The sequence below is a fragment of the Phaethon lepturus genome, unplaced genomic scaffold (genome assembly GCF_000687285.1).
Source record: "Phaethon lepturus isolate BGI_N335 unplaced genomic scaffold, ASM68728v1 scaffold1528, whole genome shotgun sequence".
Lineage (NCBI taxonomy): Eukaryota > Metazoa > Chordata > Aves > Phaethontiformes > Phaethontidae > Phaethon > Phaethon lepturus.
Window position 1 is genome coordinate 4,833 of NW_010559480.1, and position 19,838 is coordinate 24,670.

General features: G+C 38.7%; 1 protein-coding gene across 1 annotated transcript; it reads right to left on the reverse strand.

The window, feature by feature from the left end:
• Nucleotides 1-2,621: 2,621 nt before the first annotated feature.
• Nucleotides 2,622-19,540, reverse strand: EXPH5 (exophilin 5). The gene is made up of 6 exons (XM_010293358.1): nucleotides 19,524-19,540; nucleotides 18,545-18,702; nucleotides 16,007-16,151; nucleotides 11,418-11,466; nucleotides 9,758-9,884; nucleotides 2,622-7,969 (listed from the first exon to the last, which is right to left on the reverse strand). Exons 1-6 carry the CDS (start codon nucleotides 19,538-19,540, stop codon nucleotides 2,622-2,624), a joined length of 5,844 nt encoding a protein of 1,947 aa, XP_010291660.1.
• Between the last annotated feature and the right edge of the window lie 298 nt (nucleotides 19,541-19,838).

Sequence of the window (19,838 nt, forward strand, 5' to 3'; positions counted from 1 at the left end):
CCAATACATTTTTGTATTTTGAATGCAGAATTTATTTCAAACAAATAATTTTAAATATGAAAATCCTATAAATTATGAACATTTCTAGAATATACTTTTGCCAAAGAAAAAGCCTGGAAGAGCAGTCAAAATCTGGCTCTGCTAAACTGAATGGAGCTGATCGCTATTCAAGGGGTATTTCTCCCTGTGTTTTCACGCAATTAAGTATTTTACAGAATACCATTCAGTGTAAATATTAGTTTACAGATCCCCAATATGCTGCACTCTTCCACAACTGATTTAAAACCAAAAGCAGTTTTTACTTGCTTACATTAAATCAAGCCACCTGATTTCCTGTACATACATAGCATAGCAAATTAAAAAAAAAATTATGCCAATGAAGTGAGAACTTAATCCAACTTCTGTTGAACAGGTGGAAAATGTTTACAAATAAAAATGTTCTAAACCATCCACTTCTAGTCCAGAAAAAACTGTATGACCATTTACTTCCCTTGTAAACGTTTATTTCATTATTCTTTATCTTACGTAGGCTGCTATTGCCATTTTTTGGATTAAAATATTTTGCACAAATGTACAGCAGCACAAATTCCTCATGGATACTCAGCTGGTTTTATTTTATTACCCTACAGAATCCTGTATGTACAGAATAGAGCCATTTACAGAAAAACGTAATTTCTCTTTAGAATACATTTTACAAGATTGCAATCATATGGTAGCCATTTCCTTCCAGCATTGCATATGTCAGCATATGCTTATATCCTTCCAAAACAGGCATGTCATAGAGATCAATTCTGACTATAAATACAGACTTTATATTAGTCCTTTTATGTACAACAAAAGACAAATTACCCCATTATAAAGTAATAATACTTATATATCAGAACAGATTTGAACTATGGACCCACTTCTTTAACGAAGTTTACAGCATAAAAAAATAAGGATATCAGTTACCTCCTATAATATTTTAATCTTTTAGTTTCTTGTGGAGTAGTCAGTGATACAAGCATTGCTTGTTTTATGTAAAATATATTATTTTATAAAATACCAGTATACTGTCCTTCCAGTTACAAAAATATAATTGTCCTACAGTAATTTTACTGAATTAAAAAGTGTATCAAAAATATGGATCATCATTTTAGACCATATATGAACTTAGAAATAAAGCAGAAGTAAATATATAATTATTTAGAAATACTATCTTCTGGCTCAGTGAGCCACTTCTGATTTTGCATAAAAAGAAATCAAAGCTTAGTTGGAAATTTAATGTCCAGGGACGAGTTTTGGCTACTGAGTAATAATACTACATTGTTAGTGTGGCTGAAGAAAAGCCACTGGTAAATGTTTACAGCCATTCAGTTCGAAGGATAAAAAGTACTGTGTTGACAGCGGGAATGGCTGAAAAACACCGAAAAGGGACCGTAATTTAGCAAGAGCATTTCTTACTGGTTTTATTTACTGTGTAAAACCCTGCCAGCCTGTACAGTGCAGTCACGACCCATCCGAGTGCCCTCTTGGGCCACTTCGGGTGATGCTGCCCCGAAGGAGCCCAGCGGCTGCAGGTGCCTCGCCCCAGGACCAGCCCAGCAGCGGGAGAACTTAGGGACATAACAAATTGTATCGGTTATGGTTGTCTTCCCCACTATTAGGACAACTTTGGATTCAACCTATGAGGTTTATATAGGGAAATAAATAGGGTAAATCTTTCTGCATTTTGTATGTTTTAAAATGTTGGATTATTAATCCAAATTAACCTGGTCCTAAATCAATGGCAGAAATCTGTCTATCTCAACTGTAATCAAAGCTGTGCTGGTTATGAATATCCCATGTCTGAAAAGTAGATTTTTATACTCAGCTATGTTTCTTAACATCCTCAGGAATTTCGGTGAGTTTTCCAGTGCTATGCCATTTGACAAGGTGTTTCCCATGCACTAGCAGCACTTCTGCAACTCACATTGCTCACTGCTCTTGCAGTGCTGAGGAGAAAATCCTGGTGTGGAATCTGCCTCAACTCCACGGCAGAAGAAACACCACTGGGCATTTGTGATATTGCTGCTATGCTTCCCAGGAATGCAGAAAAAGAACATTCATACAGAATATACTGTAAAAATTGAACAAGTTTTGTTTTGTGGGGGTGTTTGTTGGGTGGGATGGATTTGCATTATCATGCTTGATCTGGTAAATGAGGAAAATTGAAGAAACAGGAATTTATCAGCAAAGTAACCTCTTGGCTTTCTGTTAAGTCTTGTAAGAAAAAGTAGTTCAAGCTAGAATTTATCCATTCCAGCACTGCGTAGCTGGCAGAAGCCTAAAGCCACTGCTTGCTGACTCAGAGGAAAGCCATCTCTGGCGTTACACTCCCCAAAGCTCCACAGTTGTTTACCTTCTATTATTTTAGGAAGGGACTTTTTAACATGCTTTTTCCCTGCTAGGAGAAACAACAATGGTGAAGCCACATATTTAATACAAAAGTCAAATGCTCAGCTAACGTAACACTAACTTCTTTAAAACTAATGAAGCTGTACCAATTTATAGCAGCACAAGAACTGGCTCAAAGTATTTTACATGTTTTTGCCTGCCCAGAAACTACTGAGCTATCATGCCATCTTAGTACCATGGGCCCTTCATAGCTCCGATTCTTTATCTATCTCATCTAGGTAGTATTCATCATCGGTGGTGGTATCACTGTCTGAGTCCGAATAAGCTGCTGGGTCTTCCTGATAGGTATCAGTCAGCTCTCGGGGGGATGAAGCAGATGATGAGATTTTGCTCCCAGCAGAACCTGAGCTCAAAAGCTCAGCCCTGTTTATAGAAGGGGTCTCTCCATCTCTGAGAGCACCAGGGTTATTAAGAAGACAAGGTCTCCATAATCGCCCTTCTGTGAGTGACCGCTTGATGTTTTCCAGGAAAGCCAACTGTTGTTCTTTGCCAAATATACCAAATTCAACAGAAGGATACATTAAATTTCTAGTGCTGTAACACTTTTCATTGTCCGATGCCCAGTTTTCATTTTCATCACAAGACAATAGCTCCGAGTAAGATTTAAATCTCTTCCCATGTATACCATCTTTTGGTAGAATATTGCTTCCCGAGACAAAAGTCTCATGGGAATCTTGAGCACAAATACTCTCAGAAAGGTGACGCTCACGCTGACTTTTGGCATGGCTTTTGCGCAACTGATAGCTATGCCAGTTAGCATTTTTTAAGCTAGCAGACTGAGAGGTATTTTGACACTGACCAAGCATTGTCTGGGAAGTCAAGTTTTGCTCTGGACATATGTCTGCCTGCAAGCAGCTATTTACGTAAGTGTTTGAGTTTCTGTCAGTTAAAAGTGGCAAGGGAGGACTGCAGGCACGACTGCTAGCTTTTCTCTTATCATCATCCAGTGGGTCTGATGTAGTAGCACTGGGAGAGATGGGCTGGATTTTGCTTTCTAACCCAAGATCAAGTGTTTGGGAATTCTTATTTCTTGTGGTTACTGCTTTATCTGGAAATAGTGTTGTAAGACTTGGCCTATTTTCCACTTTCACTGTAGTTTTTTTGGGACTGATAGCTTCCTGTTGGGTGTATGAGCTTGTAAAAGACCTCCAGTTGGTGTTACCAACAAGCAAAGAAGGATCATGCTGATTTTCAGTCTTCTTATTCTCAGCTGTTCTTGGTCTTGCTGTATTCCTATCAGGGTCCAGACTGTGATTCTGATTTTCATTGTCCAACTCCGGGAATGGCTGATGGCAATCCGCTGAAATCAGTGAGTCAAGGGACATGTCTACCTCTAAAGCGGCACTTCCATCATTCTGTGAAAAAATGTTACTAATGTGCGGTTTGGGGGGTAAATTTTTACTTGAAAATTTTCGACTTGTTTTGTAAACAGCTGCCAGTTTATTCTTAATTGAAGGTCTGTTTTTCCTTTTTTCTATATCTTTGACTTTGTCTCTTGTGCAGTCAGAGAGAAGCCTGTTCTCATCTTCTGCGTCCTGTGTTATCTTCTGATCTTGTGTAACCCTGAGGACTTTATCTTTACACTTAATGTTCAGGCTGCCTTCACTGTGCCTCTCCGATTCCTGCAAACCACTATAATCCTTACCCATCCAAGTACTCTGTGAGTTTTGTTCTGTTTTAATTTTTGAATTCTTTAATTCATCTGTATCTGTGCTAACCACTTCACCTAGCTGAAGCAATGGATCAGCACTGGAAGTTGTGCTTACCGTGGATGCTATGTTTTGAGACTCTGAAAGCACTCTGCTACAAGAGTTTAAATCATTTACAGTTTTTCTTGAGCTGTCAGCCCTTAATTGCAGTTCACTACATTTGTTATTATACAGAGGGGTGGTTTGGTGTAGGAAATTTACTCTCTGTTTGACTTCGGTACTATCCCTGTATGTGTCTTCCACAGGAGGACGCAGCACATCAGCATGCTCTGTGTTACCGTTCCTTCCAAGGGAACTCTTCTCTCCTAGGTGGAGGACTAAACTGTTTAGATTTTTATTGGTGTTCACTTTAGGGGGCTGACAGCAGTTTTCAGAGTTTCCTTTCTGTATAACGTTTTTACTTGTTGAAGTAGAATACAAAGAATTCTCTAAAGGTCTGCCTGGCTTGGGAGGGGTTGATAAAGTGGACACTAGTGGCGTGGCTGTTTGTAAAATCTCCTTTTCTTTTAGACCTATTTTTGTATTTTGGCTACCTGAAACATCAGAACTGGCCTTACCTGACTTAGCCACTACTGCAGTGGACTGTGGGCCATCAAAAGAAATTTCTTTTGTCACCATGTCAGAAAGCACGTTTTCTGCTAATGAAAGATCCGCTGAACTACCTTTCCTGTTGTGTACCATACTCATTGACCTTAAATTACATACCTTCTGAGAGCTAGGAGGTAAGTGGGAATTCTCTTCTTCACTATCAACAGCAGTTCCTAAGTCCTGAGGTGTGACCACAGCTGAAGATACTTGGTCAGAAGAATATGAAGGCACCTCTTTTTCCAAAGTACTGGGGAAAAAAACATTTGCTAAACTCACACGACCTTCGTTTTTCTTGTTTTGTATTCTTGGTGACTGAGCACTTTCTTTGGCACAAGGTAAATCTGCATCCTCTGGACTATCTCTAAAGAGGTTACAAAATGTTCTTGAATGCCTCCGTGGTAACGTGTAATAAATTGAAACTAGTTCATGATACTTGACATGATCTTCATCAACACAAACTGTAAATGTGCTTGTAGTTTTATATTTCTGCAAAAAATTTCCCCTCTCCTTACAATCTGAAAACACAGAGGATTCTGTTCTGCTTAGATGTTTACATCTGTCTGTCAGGTCAACTGATATATTACTACTTACTGAATCATTAGGACTTTTGTTTAAAGGACTGGGGTAATCTTTTTCTTCGTTACTTGAAGCAGCATTTAATGATTCTGATGTTAAAAAGGAATGTTTTGAGTCTAAACAAGACACATCTCCCTGATTAGAACAAAAGGCATCAACTCTACGTGGAGTTTCAGACCTTAAACAATCATATGTTGTTCTACTTTCTCTAGGTAAAGAGATGGGCGTATCTGATACAGTACTACCAGCAATGCTAGCTGATTTTCTAGGCAAAGTGTAATAAATAACAAGTGGGTCAGCAGATTTGAGGCTGTTTTTGCTAGAGGAGCCAGTAATGCTGCAGCTACTGGTATGTCTCAGCAAGCTGTCTTGCTCGTGAAGGCTTTCAATACAAGGTGAATTACTCCTTATTTTTCCGCTTTCTTTTTCAAGGCAAAAAAACCTTAAACTATGTTCAGAGGTCTTGGGGTCTCCATCAAAGCTATGCATATAAATACTTCCAGAATTTCCATTCTGTGGAGAACTAGTAGTGAATTGTTCATTACAGTCCTTAGTAACTAAAGTGCTTGTATTTTGCAGTGTTTTCTGTGAAATCTTTTTGGTAACACCTATTCTGCCCACTTGAGCTGTTTTTCCACCTTCTGCTTGAGATTCAGTAACTGTGCGATTTACTGAAGAGCTACTTAGTGTTCCTAAACATTTAGAGTTGTCTTTATGAGAAAGTGCTTGTGGAGAGCTCTGTGAGGAGCTACATGAACATTCAGGAGGACAGGACAACATGCCTTGACCCTTTGCTAATTTTTCAGTGGATGGAGCAGAAGCAAGATTCAGCAGTGAGGACTGTCTCTTTGGAGTGGTTTGGTTACTGGCCTCTGCACTCCGACTGTTGTGTTTGATGCTCTCTCTTTTTGCTGCATAACGCAGATTATGTTCCCATTCTTTCTGACTTGGAAGGAAAAGTTCTCTCCTGTTCTCATCAGCTGGCAAAACACAGGGAGGCTGACTGAACACACTGCTGGGTGGGCAATCATTTTCCTTCATTTGTACAGTACTTTTATCACCGTTTGATCTATACATTTTGGAAATATCTCCTCTGGCAGTGGCTTGAGTTCGTCTCTTTGATCTCAGTGTGTTACAGAGAGATGCATCGCTTTGCAACATGGCAGAAGCAGGGCTGTTAGAGGGAAAACTCTGTGTGCCGATGTAGTTTGTATCCGCTTGTTGAGAAACGGACTGTAATGGCATGTCTTCATCTGGCAGTTTTATATCTTCAACCTTTTCCAGTTGTGTAAAGTCTGCCTTTGCACTTCTTTGGGTAACAACGACTGAATTTCTGTTCAGTCCTATAGGTTTTGTTTGGTCCTTCGAATTAGGAAAGACTGACTCATCAGTTCTGATACTAGATGAAGAAACTGAAGAGTTACAACTTAGCCAAGGCTGACAGCCCTCGGTGAATTCTGAAAAAATTCTATTTGCACTTCTTTTTATCCTTTTGATATTCGTATTTTCTGGAGAATACATGTGAAAATCGTTCTGCAAGTGCTGTGAACCAAACTTGGCATTCTTCGTATGTGCCCACTGCTGGTCACTTAAGTTAGCCATAATCATTTCAAAGCCGGCATCAGGGGAGAGAAATGCTTCATCACTGTAATACTGAGGAATATCAGCCCAAGAAGGATAGCTGTCTTTTTTTCCATAAAGAGAATTTTTTTGGTTTGCATACAACCTGCCATAAGAAGTATCTCTACAGTAGGATCTAGAGAGATTATTTTCCGACTTGTATAATGGGTAATTTTCCCAGTTATCAAAGGGCAATGGAGAAGTAGCTTTGTCAGGGCAACTAACTCTACTAAAGCAATTGCTGCTCGAAATAGATCTTCTGTAGTGGTGTTTTGAGTGGTAACATGCGTATTTCTTGGTTTCTTGCAAAGAGCTAGGATATCTACCATGGTCCGTACCATGAAACTCCATCAGTGACTGGGTCCTAAACATTTTTTCTTGAGCTGATGTTTGTCCAGGAGAGTCTGGTGTGTTGTTCCATACAATAGAAGACAGAGGAATTCTCTTTGGGTTCTGTCGACCAAACCTTGGTACAAAACCATTGCTGCTCTCCCTTGCCAATGTATGTTGTAAACTAGATGCTGATAGCTGGTCAGAAGATACTGATGATGGACATCTCCGAAGGGAACATACAGAGTAACTTCTGCCAGCTGTATCCCTGTTCATATAACTTTTGTGCCTAAATCCACTGTTCTGTGTTATGGAAGGAGGATACAAGCTACCTTCTGAAGACCGTCCGAAAGAAACGGAAGACAGCCTGTTGCTTAGCAGATGAGGATTTCCATCAGCTGGATCACCATATTTGTAATCTTCTGGAAAGGCTGCCTGGTGCCAGTTTATATATGCACTGTGTAATTTCCTTGGTCTGATGAAAATCTTGTGTTCATCTTTGGCTCTTATTGTTCTCAGTCCATCTGGGAAAAATGTGCTAGGCATGTCATTCCAGTCATTTCTGTGTTGCCCCCTACTAGCAGTCTGCTGCTTTGAAGTAGGGAATACACTACTGTATTGGACATTTGATGTGCTGCTAGTAGAAACTATCCTGTCCAGTGGGTCTTGGGCTTGTTCCTGGGCCAGCTGGTCATCCAGATCATTTAGAACTGCACAGGAAGAAAAAGATACTTTGTTTTGTTTAATAATCTTCTGACTCTTTATGTTAAAAAGGTTCATGTACTAAATTAATAATCAGAACTGGTTTTGAAAGGAGTCAGCTTCTCAGCATTCAAAACCCTTCCCAAAAGACACATTCTTCCTTCACAGGACCTTTCAGTGGTCACCCATTAGGGCTACAAGGAAAAAAATGTGCTGTTCCATGACCTTGAAACTGCTCTTCATGTAAATGTTAGTCTTTTTGAAGTCTGAATACTTACTCATGTGCTATGTATGTGTGTGTGTATGTAAATTTTCCAAACTAGTTAGTAAGCAAAAAACATGGTAAACATAGGTAAACATGGACCTTTCTGTGTGTTTACAAAGCACAGTTATGATGTAGCTGCAAGAAAACACAGAATCCTGCAAACCATCAAACAAGCATATCAGTAGTCTGGCATGTCTACCATTTGTTTCATTCAGAAAAGAGGTTCTCTCCTAAATTGTAGCTTATTATTTTAAAATGAGCACTGAAAATGGCATTTTCTGTATAAAAAAGGGTAATGAAATAGTTAAGAACCTGTGATTCATTCTAGCATCAAAGCTGTATTTATATATTTATTGACAGCCTCAGGAACTGGAATTGAACATGTACATCTCAGTTAACCAAGATATTGAGTCATAAGATTAAGTGACAGCAGTGTATTTGAAGTATTTGTATTGGCAAAAACAATTATGCCTTCACTAATTGTATTCTTTTTGTATTTTGAAAATAGCACACATAAGATATAAACACAAATGGATATGGCTATTTTGTTACTGCATTTCCTAATCCATTTAAATAAAAAGACTGACTGATCAGTCATTACAGATCTGTGCTAATAGTACAGGACCATTAAGAAAGCACTGCTAGGGATGTATAGTTAGAATAAAAACTGATAGAAAGGTACTGAAATTTTCCATTTTTCTAAGTTTCTCTTCAGCGCAGAAGAGAGACGACTCCTGAGGGAGTCAGTTTAGAACACGAAAAAAGACAAGTTGTTTCTTAGTCTTCCATTTGGAGGACATCAGCCAAGCTATGTAGTTTTTCTCTGTCAGTGGGCACGTGTGCATAGTTTTGACTGACACCCAAAAGCAGTGACAAGCATGTGAGTTTCAGAAAAACCACTGTCCACCATGCAGTGCTCTCCTCTTCCAGCACTGCCAACTCACCTGATCATGCTTTCAATCTGTGATATTTTGTAATGTTGGGTGGTAGAAAGTAATATTCATGGACTTTTTTTTGCATAGATCTGAGAAAGTTTATAGAAGAACACCTCTGTACTCCCATAGGCATAGTTTGCCTTGCTTCCCATCAATGAGTTAAAAAAAAAAACCAGCCAGCAACTTTCCACTGGTGCTATAAGGGCTCCCAGAAGGCTAACTGAATGCCATAATGCCTCTTGCTTCTGTGGTTTGAAGCTTTACAATTCACAAAACCAGGCCCAGTAATTCATCATTATCAAAATTATGCATGCAGGAAGCTGGGTTGAAATTCTCCTCACATAACTGTATGTCTGCATCTAAAGCACACACTGTCCACCATGAAGGGCTACTGTCAGAATCAGCAGAGAGAAACATATGCTTTTAAGGTGTGACTCTTCTGAACTGTATCAGTATGAGACGAAATAGCCACTATGCTAGAAAGTACTGAGCCATACCTTTACAGCTTATGCTTTTGCAGAAAATTCTCTGAAATCAGTCACCACAGTCACTTCTGGTAACAGTAATATGAGAAGAAAGTAAGGACACACACTTACCACTGAACACCTCCTTCTCTAGCTGTTCATTCCATTCCTGTGTACTTTTCTCCATCATTTCATTTTGGTTTGCATCAAAAGAATGACTACTTGTTTCAGTTGGCATTGGAGAATTACATATTTCAACCTGTTAAAAATTGTAAAGCAACACGATTTTAGTTCTACATGTGGGTTCAAATCACATTTCATGTGTCACATCACAAATTGTGTAACAAGTCACAGAGCTCAGTAAACTCTTTGTGGGTCCATTAAATACTCTATTATTAAAATATACAACTGAGAATTGTAAAGTTGCGTGCATTTTAGAGACTTCTACATAAGCAATCAGGAGATGCTCATCTTGCCCTCATACTGTAGCATGTTTTGGATACATGAGTTATAATGACCTTATAATACGGGACATAATTTACTTACTTTCTCCATATGCATCCTTATTGCATTGTATCTCTTAATTTAGTTTTTCCTAATCACTTCTCCCTTGACCAGCACATTTTAAAATTCATACACTGACCTCCCAACAGACTTTTCAAGAATTTAATACCACAGTCAATTTTCATATTGCAAGACAGCACTTTAGGGGGCTGTGATAAATTACCTTAGCAGTGGGGAAAATGTCATCTGAATTTAGTTTATATGCTAAGCTGGAGAGGTTCCCATCCCATCCATATTCCTCTCAGCTCACGGTCTCAGATGGTAGAAGTGCAGACAACTGCTGACCTGCTGATCTGTTTTAGCTGAGACTCTTCCTCCTTTTTTAAAATAAAAACCCTTACTACTTCTAGTTCTCAACATTCATAATATTTTACTTCTCTAGCTATAATAGTCTATAGTCTGTATATAATAGGTAGGATTCTTGGATAAGATCTTTGTTCAGTCATATATTAATACAGATTATCCCTTTGACATATGAGAGAAAGGAGGTGGCCAATTTACCTCCTCTATGCCTTTGATTATATACTGTATACCTTCTTAGTACCCTCAGTCGTTATACCACACAATTGAAGAGGAGGAAAGCCATGTTAACAATACAGGGCAATAAAGTAATTAAAAGAGCAAATATAATCCTTGGCAGAAGGATTGTTGTTTATTTCAACAGCGTGCACTTAAATTACATCAGAAGTAAATCTCTTGTTTCATCCTTAAATTGAGCTTGTGCTTATAAAATGGAACATTCAGCCAAAAAATAATTTCCTACTGTCAAAATTTACATTTACACAGTAATTCTGCGATGGAAATGGTGCAGGAGAGGCTCTAGCTTACTGCCTGCACAAGTCAGCTACTCTTTTTCACCCTTGTACAAATGAAAAGAAACAAAGTAAACAGATTATTTATTCAGTGTGAGTTTTGACCTATTTGCAGGTTGGTTCCAGTTGCCAAAATATGTGAGGGTTTTGGCCTAGGAAATTATCCATGCAAGTATTCCGACATTAAGAGAGAACTGAAACCTCATCAGAGCTAGACTTTGGGCTTACCTAGGAAAGCTTTGGACTTGTATAGCTAACAGGGCAAGCTCACTCTACTGCATTCAACAGGTTCACAACAAGAATAGCAAGAATACTATTTGAACAGGTGTTATGTCAACAGCCGAAACAAAGAGAACTAGTTTTTGAAAAAGCTGTGGTTTAAACATTCCTAACAATAAAGTTGATAAGCTACTTACCGTTGCCATTTCTTCCACTTTCGAAGATGGGCTGGCAGAACTGTCATATCTGTAGGCAGAAGGATTTAAATGTTGGGTTTGAAAAGGAACGTGATGTAATTTTACCAGGTAGTAAATATCCAGCAGTTTCTCTTTAACAACTATTGAGAAGCATCTGAAAAAAGACTGCTCTGTGAAGAATCCATCCTTCCCCTCCAAAAAATCCTGCTAACAAAAAAATGCTGAGGAAACGTACCATTCCATTTGGCCTCGTCAGCTTGCAAATGTTGCAGCTGCACAGCCAAGAATGAACTCAACCTACTGATATCTCAATGTCTGCAACAGCCATAAAGTAATTGTTTAAATCCAGCATGACGATAAGATAGTATTACTTCCTTTTCCAAACAACAATAATTTAGTAGGTACTACAAATAGCTGAAGGTAACTACTTGTAAACCTGTAAGTGGTGTGCATCTGCAATTCTGTTGTTTTTCTCTTCCATTTCACCCTGTTCAGATGCAGAGCTGTACTCTGCTCCTGAGGAGGAGGAGAGACAGACAGCAGATTGTTTGCAGTGTGAACTTTGGAACTTGCTGCTACTTACCTGAAACAGCCTTTATTTACCAATTTTTAACACATGGTAGAAAGCTCATCTGCTTTCCTAACCTATGTAAGACTGCAAGGACTTGGCAGAGAACTCGCTAGAGTGTCTGTGAGTAATGTGGTGGTTAGAACAAGCCGAGAAGCCCTGAACATAAGAGGTCTTCTGTTCTATGGGGTGACTTGCAGACATACAAATACAAAATAAACTGAGAAACAAGAACAGGACTTGGCTTCACTAAGTCTATTCGAGTCTGCAGATCTTTATTCTAAAACTAAGCAAACTTCATAAGCCCTGAAGGAAATGTTGATCAGCTCGTGCTTATTGCCAGTTCTTCCTTGTCTCAGAAACTCTCCTGTTTTTTTCCCAGGAAGTTAATTCTTGAGAGAAAGTGAAGTGGGGAAAGATGGTTCTGCTCAGTCCTGTTTGTCTCAAAGTCTTTTTGAATGACCTTGTTCTTAGGCTCTTAAAACCTTCTTGTGCTCAGGTAGACTACTTTATTGTGCTTCAACAGCAAGTATAAACCAGCTTGTTGGCAGGTTCTGTGTGGCCCAGCCTTTCCTCCTGAAGTGCTTTGTCATTTGTTTGCAATGTGCTTGCAGGCAGGGAAGAACAGTTGAAAGGTGCAATTTGTTTTTGCTTCTGTAATTGTGAACTGTAAAACCAGGATTCCTCTCTGTGATGGGGTCCAAATGAAACCAAAGGAAACAAGCTTGTTGACCTCAGTGGTCTTAGGATCTGGCCAGACAATCTGAATCTGACATTCCTAATTTTTCCTTGCAGCACTGAATATGAACAGACATTAATTCAGTGTGCTACTGCTCCCTGAGGATGAAGTTTACAGAACCATGGCTCAGAGATCTATGTAGCTCTTCCTTTAAACCAAAATAATGCTGAATATGTCTTAACGCTTCTACAACAGATTAAGAATGAAACTTATGTTCCAGAGTTTTTACAATGATTTCCTGCAAGCCAAGTTCAATGAAATCCTGTGGTTTAGCAAGTTACCTTGATTTTAATTACATGCATAACAAAAATGTAAAAGCTTTTTTAGAAGTGCTCTTCAGCTTTACTGTGCAAAGCTGCTCTACAGTTCTCCTGACTTGGTGCTGTGCTTGGTGTTGTGTTAATTGCTCTTTGCAATAAAGCTACATGAAGTAGACATGTTAGTTAGAAATGTCTTCTGATAGTCTAAGCAAAAATTAAATTTTCATTTGCACCTCTGGCACTATTCTAAATTCCTCCATGTCTTTGTTGTCACTGTTCTTTCAGAAATAACTGGTCATTGCATCCTGCTTTATTTTCCTCCCTGCCAACCTATACAGACAAGGTTATTTTAATCTTTTCCCTACGCTAATCCCTCCACTTTTCTAACTGCCTCATTATTTTTTCTGAACTCCTTTTCAGCATTTCAAAATTAAAGTTTTGCTTATTGCCAGAGAAATATTGCTTAATTTTAGGAAAAAGTAATTCAGTTTCTTTTTTAGTTAAGGATATTGAGCAATGTTTACACTATTTCACACACGCATGGACGCGCACATACACACATACTTGTAAACATTATCTAATATTCATAAAAAGAAAAGAAGTTAAATTACTGCTCAAGTTCAGAAATATTTACCGTCAGAAAAATACTACTCGCTATGGGAAACAAGAAGTTGTATTTTATACTTTTTCACTTATATACATATGTATCTTTTTTATGACAACCAAATGTAAGATGAAAAGTAAAAGATAACTCTACTTACTACTATCACTACTGGCAACAATAATATAAATCCATAAACTAAAATCTGCTGCGAATTAGTATTTTCATTAAGGCACCTGTCTTCCCTAGAAGAAACAGGTTTTCTTCTATACCATTCTTACCAGTACTATGTAAGAAGCCAGCTAAGCAACAAACACATAACTCAAATATGCTGAAAACAATTAAACAGCTTTTCTTTTCCAGTATGAATCACACTTATGTATCAGAAAAGTATAAGAACGAAGTCAAGAACACCGAACACCTTTGAACCAGAAGTGATCAAACATTTCACTACCTTCAGACTACAGTTACAAACCTTTTATTAGCATCTTCTGTATCTCCACATAAGCATACTCTTTTTTGCAGCATCCATAATTTATTCTCACAGCAAAACACCACCGCAGCTGATGAAACTGTTTCTTCAGTACAGGAAGGACCCTCTAAACAGCCATTAATATTTAGCTATTTAAAAGCTTCTGCCAGTTAGGCTTACTTACAGGATTTACTGTGCTGCCTCCTATTGCATTTCACTAACTCTCCAAAATAACTCTAGCTGGTGAGAGGCAGATTATTTCAGTGCTTTGTCTATGCATAAAGCAAACCACATGCCACAGCAACACCTAGAAGAGGGTGGAGGAAGTTTTCAACAGAGAGGCGTGACTAGAAAATGTAGCAATCGGCTCAGTTACACGTCAGGATTGACTTGTTTATTTTTCAAGCCCTGCTCGGTAAGAAATCAAAGGCATCTGAGCCTGAGATACGATAGATTTTCTGTGGAAAAGCCAGATAAACACATATTAGAAAAGCTGATGCAATGAGTAGGCACAGTTTATTTTTTTGCCTTCTTAAATTAAGAAATCATTTAAATGCTTAGATTATACAGCAAAGCTTAGACCTTTGCTTGAGCATTCACTACCTTACCATGCACCAGGATAAAGTGCCTTTGAAACGTGATTCTCAGTTACACAAATGCCCCCTTATTCAGCAGGGAGGGCTGCAGTCTGGTGTTGGTGTGCCCCAGCATAAGGGGCATTACCATGTCGCAGAAAAGAGGAGGGAGAAGATGACGTGTACGGAGCAGTGTTAAAACTTTGCAGGTTTTTTTCTATGCTGCATTGCTATGGAGGAGAATTGTTACCAGTAAACATGCACAAAGCTAACCTCACCGCCTCTATTCAAACCTCTCCTTAAATGTCCTTCTGCTTTGATACAAACACTCCCCAATGGCAAGCTGCTGTGCTATAAAACCTATGTATCAGACTAATAATTTCTTTTGAGGCTTGCATTCCCTGTCATTGTTCATTGTAGCTGTTCCCTGTCTTAGCACCATGCCACCTAGGAGCCCCAGGCATGGACCAGAATATCAGCCTGAGACTCAGAGTGAAAATCAGCTCTTTGTGCCAAAGATCTTGCAGCTTCATACTTAGTCTTCAGAGCGTTGAACAATGCACCTTTATCTATGATTGCCAGTCCCAAGCACTACCCTAAGACGCACACAAAAATAATAATAATATTTCACTCGGGTATTGCTGACATACAGGACCATGCAGGACAACAGTTACAACACTCAGCCTCACTAGCCCAAGCATAGCCCCCTGTTCCCTCTGAACAGCAGCTTTAGCCCTGTGGATGGCAGGGGAGAAGGATGCTCTTAAACAGCAGCTCCAGCACTGCGTATGAGAGCACCTTTGGTTCAGATCCAGCTGAAACCAAAGCCCTGACAAAGCACTGAAGCCAAAAGCTCTGTAGAGCCGCCCTGTTTGCCCAGCTAGAGCTAAAGCTGCAGGCCTGCCTCTAAGCTGCCTCTGGGCTAGAAATGGTGGGAACCAATGCAGCAGAGCTGCCTGGGGCTGGTACTCTCTGCCATGGCCTGGGAAAGCTATGCTTTCCTGTTATATCACAGCCATAGGGCACCAGATCCCCTATGTGCCTTACACCTTGTCCTCTTGAGAGGGAATTAGATAGGATGCAGCCACTGTTAAGTCTAGGGGCTTTCGCACACTTAAAAGCCCTCATGCAAAACCTGAGCAAAATGGATTTATCCAAGAGACTTTACCTATTACTTGCCACTTACGTCCTCATTCGTCTGACACAGAACAGATACTCTCTCATTACATGACCAAGTAAAATCCCAATCTTCCCAGTGAGGTGAAAGGCAAGAGACTGGAAAAATAATTTTCACAAAGTCTTCTAAGCAAAACACAGAACAATTCATAGACTTTATAAAAGCTGGATATAATGTATGTTCTGATTATAACTCACCGTGGTTGCTTCTGAGTCTGGTTTTTTCTTGATTTTCTAAAGGAGAAAAGCCAAGCAAAAGGTGATCTGAAGCCCAGAAAGGAAGATGAAGCGTTCTTTTGTGCTTGAGGATTTGTGCGAGATGACATTTTTAATTCTTTATGATCTAAAAATATTATAGAAATTTGATTTGTTTCAATTCTTACTAAATATAGTATTAAAAATACATTAAAAGTTACATCTTCATAAACAATCTTCTTTTGCTTACCTTTTATGCCAGGAAAATCCAGTTTTGTTGACATTTTTGGAGAGACTATGTGACATGCTGGTTTATAATGACTAACTAGAAGACTAAGAGAAAGATAAACAGGTCTAAAGTTTCAAAAAGTATTATTGGTTTTGGATGATGCACATGAGAAATGAAGCTCATTTTCAGAAAGCAATCAGCACTCAACCATTTGAAAACCAGAACCATTTTAAAATATAGACAAATAAGACATTTGAAAATTGAGGCACCTACAATCATTAGTCACTTTCTTTTCACCTTTCTAAGAAATATGACAACCCTGAATATACAATGGTTTAATACACTGTCATGTAGCTACATAACAGTAATTCAGACTAAGGTGTCTTCTGTGTCATATAATTCTTTATTATGAGATTCCCATGGCCACTGGAGTACATTGTTTCTGCTACAAACTGCTTATCAGAACTGTATTTTAAATGCAAGATATCATGAATGACTTCTTTGGGAAGGTTATGATTTAATTTCTTCAATGGAACATAAACCCAGTCTGCCTGTAAAAGCAGCTGGCAGTCAGTGTCAAGGAGAGGATGACCATTGCTCATAGATGAGGGAAAGAAACTGCAGGGTCTGCTATTAAAACATGCCACAGGAAACTGGAGGACGTAAGAAACAAAACTTCACTCAGAAATAAGGCACTGCATTTTTTTTTTCTCATTTAAAACATCACATGCCTGGAACAATACAACAGCCTGGAAATTTCTTATCCAATGACTGTAGGAGAAAGCAAATAACACTGATAACAACAGCAAGGGGCAGCATTTTGGACCTAGTCCAAAATTAAGTGAATAATTCATGGTATTTAAATTCTGTGTGTAATACATGGCTTTCACTTCAGTGACAATCAGTGTATTACAAAATGCTGCATCCTTTACCCCTTTCAGAGCCTAACCTCTTGGTGGCATTGTTTGACTTGACAATGAAGGTGACATCAGGGGAGTCCTAACAGCACTCTGCCATAGCCAGGATGGTCTAGGGATGTAGACAGAGCAAGGCTTGTGGGTAGAAGTAGTACCTTTTATGAAACCAACTTATACAGTCGGAAATATCAGACAAGCCTCTGAGGCACACAACCCCTTCTTCAGATCTGAAATAGAAACAGCAGCTTTCAAAGTTAAGTACCAGTGAACAATTACACAGAGTTTAGTTAGCTAACAAATCAATTAAACCATCTCTGAAAAAGAGTTGATAGATGTGGACTAGAGGGGATGTTAGGGAAAAACGGTCAGGAAAGACAGAGATCCGTTCTGTGTAGGTCTGCAGTTTCAGAAAAATTTTTACGGTTTCACTTTTGAAATACGTGACTCTGCTTCCCGTTGCTATGAAGCACAAATAGGAAGAGCTCAATGAAAAACATGCAAAAATGGGAACCGAATAAAAGTATATAATATGCATGAAAACTTTCTGGATGGAAGATGAAAAAGACGGTACAGAATGCCATGCTTGTTATAGAGACACCATGTTTCTTGTGCATGTTCATTTTGGATGGGCAACAAATCCTGTGAAATGAGATCTCCAGAAGTTGCTTCTTGGTCAGCCCAACTTTCCAGGCTTTGTCATCCACCCTGATAATGAGCACTGGCATGCCTTTAGACCAGTGTTACCAGGAAAAGTTTTCCACTGGTACAGTCAAACCTCTCTCATCCAAACACAGACTACCTACTAATTCCAAATGTCATTTAGGTGCTTCTAGTTTCTTTAAGAAAACTAGGTAAAACTGAAACAGTTTTTGTACAAAGTAAACATTACTGCTTTAATTGGGAAACCACCACTATATTTACTATAATTACAGCAACTTCATCTTGATTCAGAAAGAAATTTTTTACAGTGAGGACAATCAATCACTGGAACAACCGCCCCAGGGACGTGCACATGCTGGAGTCCCCATCACTGGAGGTTTACAAGATGCAGCTGGACAGGGTGCTAGATAATCTCATCCAGCCTCCCTTTCCCATGAAAGGTTGGACCAGACGATCTTCCGAGGTCCTTCCAACCTGGGCTATTCTATGATTCTAACTACGGGATAAGAATATCAGGGATTTTCTGTTATGACTCCCAGCTGTACTTTTAACAGAATCTACTTAAAGAAATATAGTAATTTTGAATAGATATCTTTGGTAAAATTTTGACATGAGAAGAAACTCAATGCTACTTCAGAAACTCCTTAGCTATTTACACCCTGAAATGCTCCAAGACAAGACATTGGTTTGGTGACCATTATCATTTACATAAGGAAACGGAAAAATGCAACTCACTTGTGCTTTTGCTCTTCCTTAGCTGATGCTCTAATGGTGGTTTTAGCATTCTATTGACGTCAATGTAATTCTGAAATCTTTTTCTTTGTATTTCTTCAAACCATTCTCCAGTCACTCCCTGCAGCCCTGTTTCAGACTTCTTTCTCTTCAGAAGTTTGCTAGAAAGGAAAAAAAACACAAACTAATTTATTTTTAAGCCATTTTAGGTATTACAGGCACATCATTAGGAACTCTCCCTGTTGTTCACTGAAGTATTTACAATATTTCTACATATAATGACTTTTTGAAAGGTACAGTGGGACATGACACATTCACATAAAAGTTTTAGTGACAGCAGAATTCTCCAGCTTAGCAATGAGATTTATGTGACCAAGTTAAGTGGACGACTCACATGCTTGCATTATTCTCTGCCTCAAAGAAGTGCATCCTTCTCCCTTGCAAAAATGAGATAATAATTCACAACCATTATAAAACTAATTGAAAGTAAGATTAAATTCAGCCAATAATTGAATTAGAATAAATAATACTCTAACAAAGCAATTCTTGAAATGTTTATTCACTCATTTAAACAGAAGCAACAAGAACATTATTCTGACTTTCAAGAGGAAGCTCACTGAGGCCCTGACAGTGAGGTGCCCACCACACATTTTCTGTGTAAAGGAGAGTAATAAATTGAGAATTCAGCTAATAGGTATTCATGCAACATGTTCAACGAGTTTATCACATTTTCCTCTTTCCTTGCTGCATAGTGATTCTGCCTGTGTTTAATATGTATGGAAGCAGCTAATAATGAATATGAATGTTCTGTCAGCGAAGCCTAAACAAGCTACACACATGTGGCTGCAGCTGAAGAAGCTATTTAGAAGCAAGTTCAGGTTTTAGACTAAAAGGTCACAGGAATGAATTGTTTATCTGGACATAAAAGAACAAGGTACAGTTGCAAAGGAGTCGGAATAGTGCAACGGACATGCAAAGTTACTTGTTTTCAAATGACATTACGCAAGTGCCTGAAGTGCAGATGCAAACACAGCAAATCCACGCCCCAACTAATTCTGATGGCAACAGAACAAGACTTCGTGCACAGCCTGGAGATGTAATCCCAATGTTTTAGCAAGGCTTTCATGTAAATCCTCCACCTTAATCAGTGCTAAAACCTGGGTCTGGGAATACAGATGCTCTCAGAGAACATACGTTATTTCATAATAATTTGAGTTTTCAATAAAAACTCATATTCTCTGAGAAAACATTACTTAATAAAACAAACTTAAAATTAAATATATAGTCTGGAAATGGA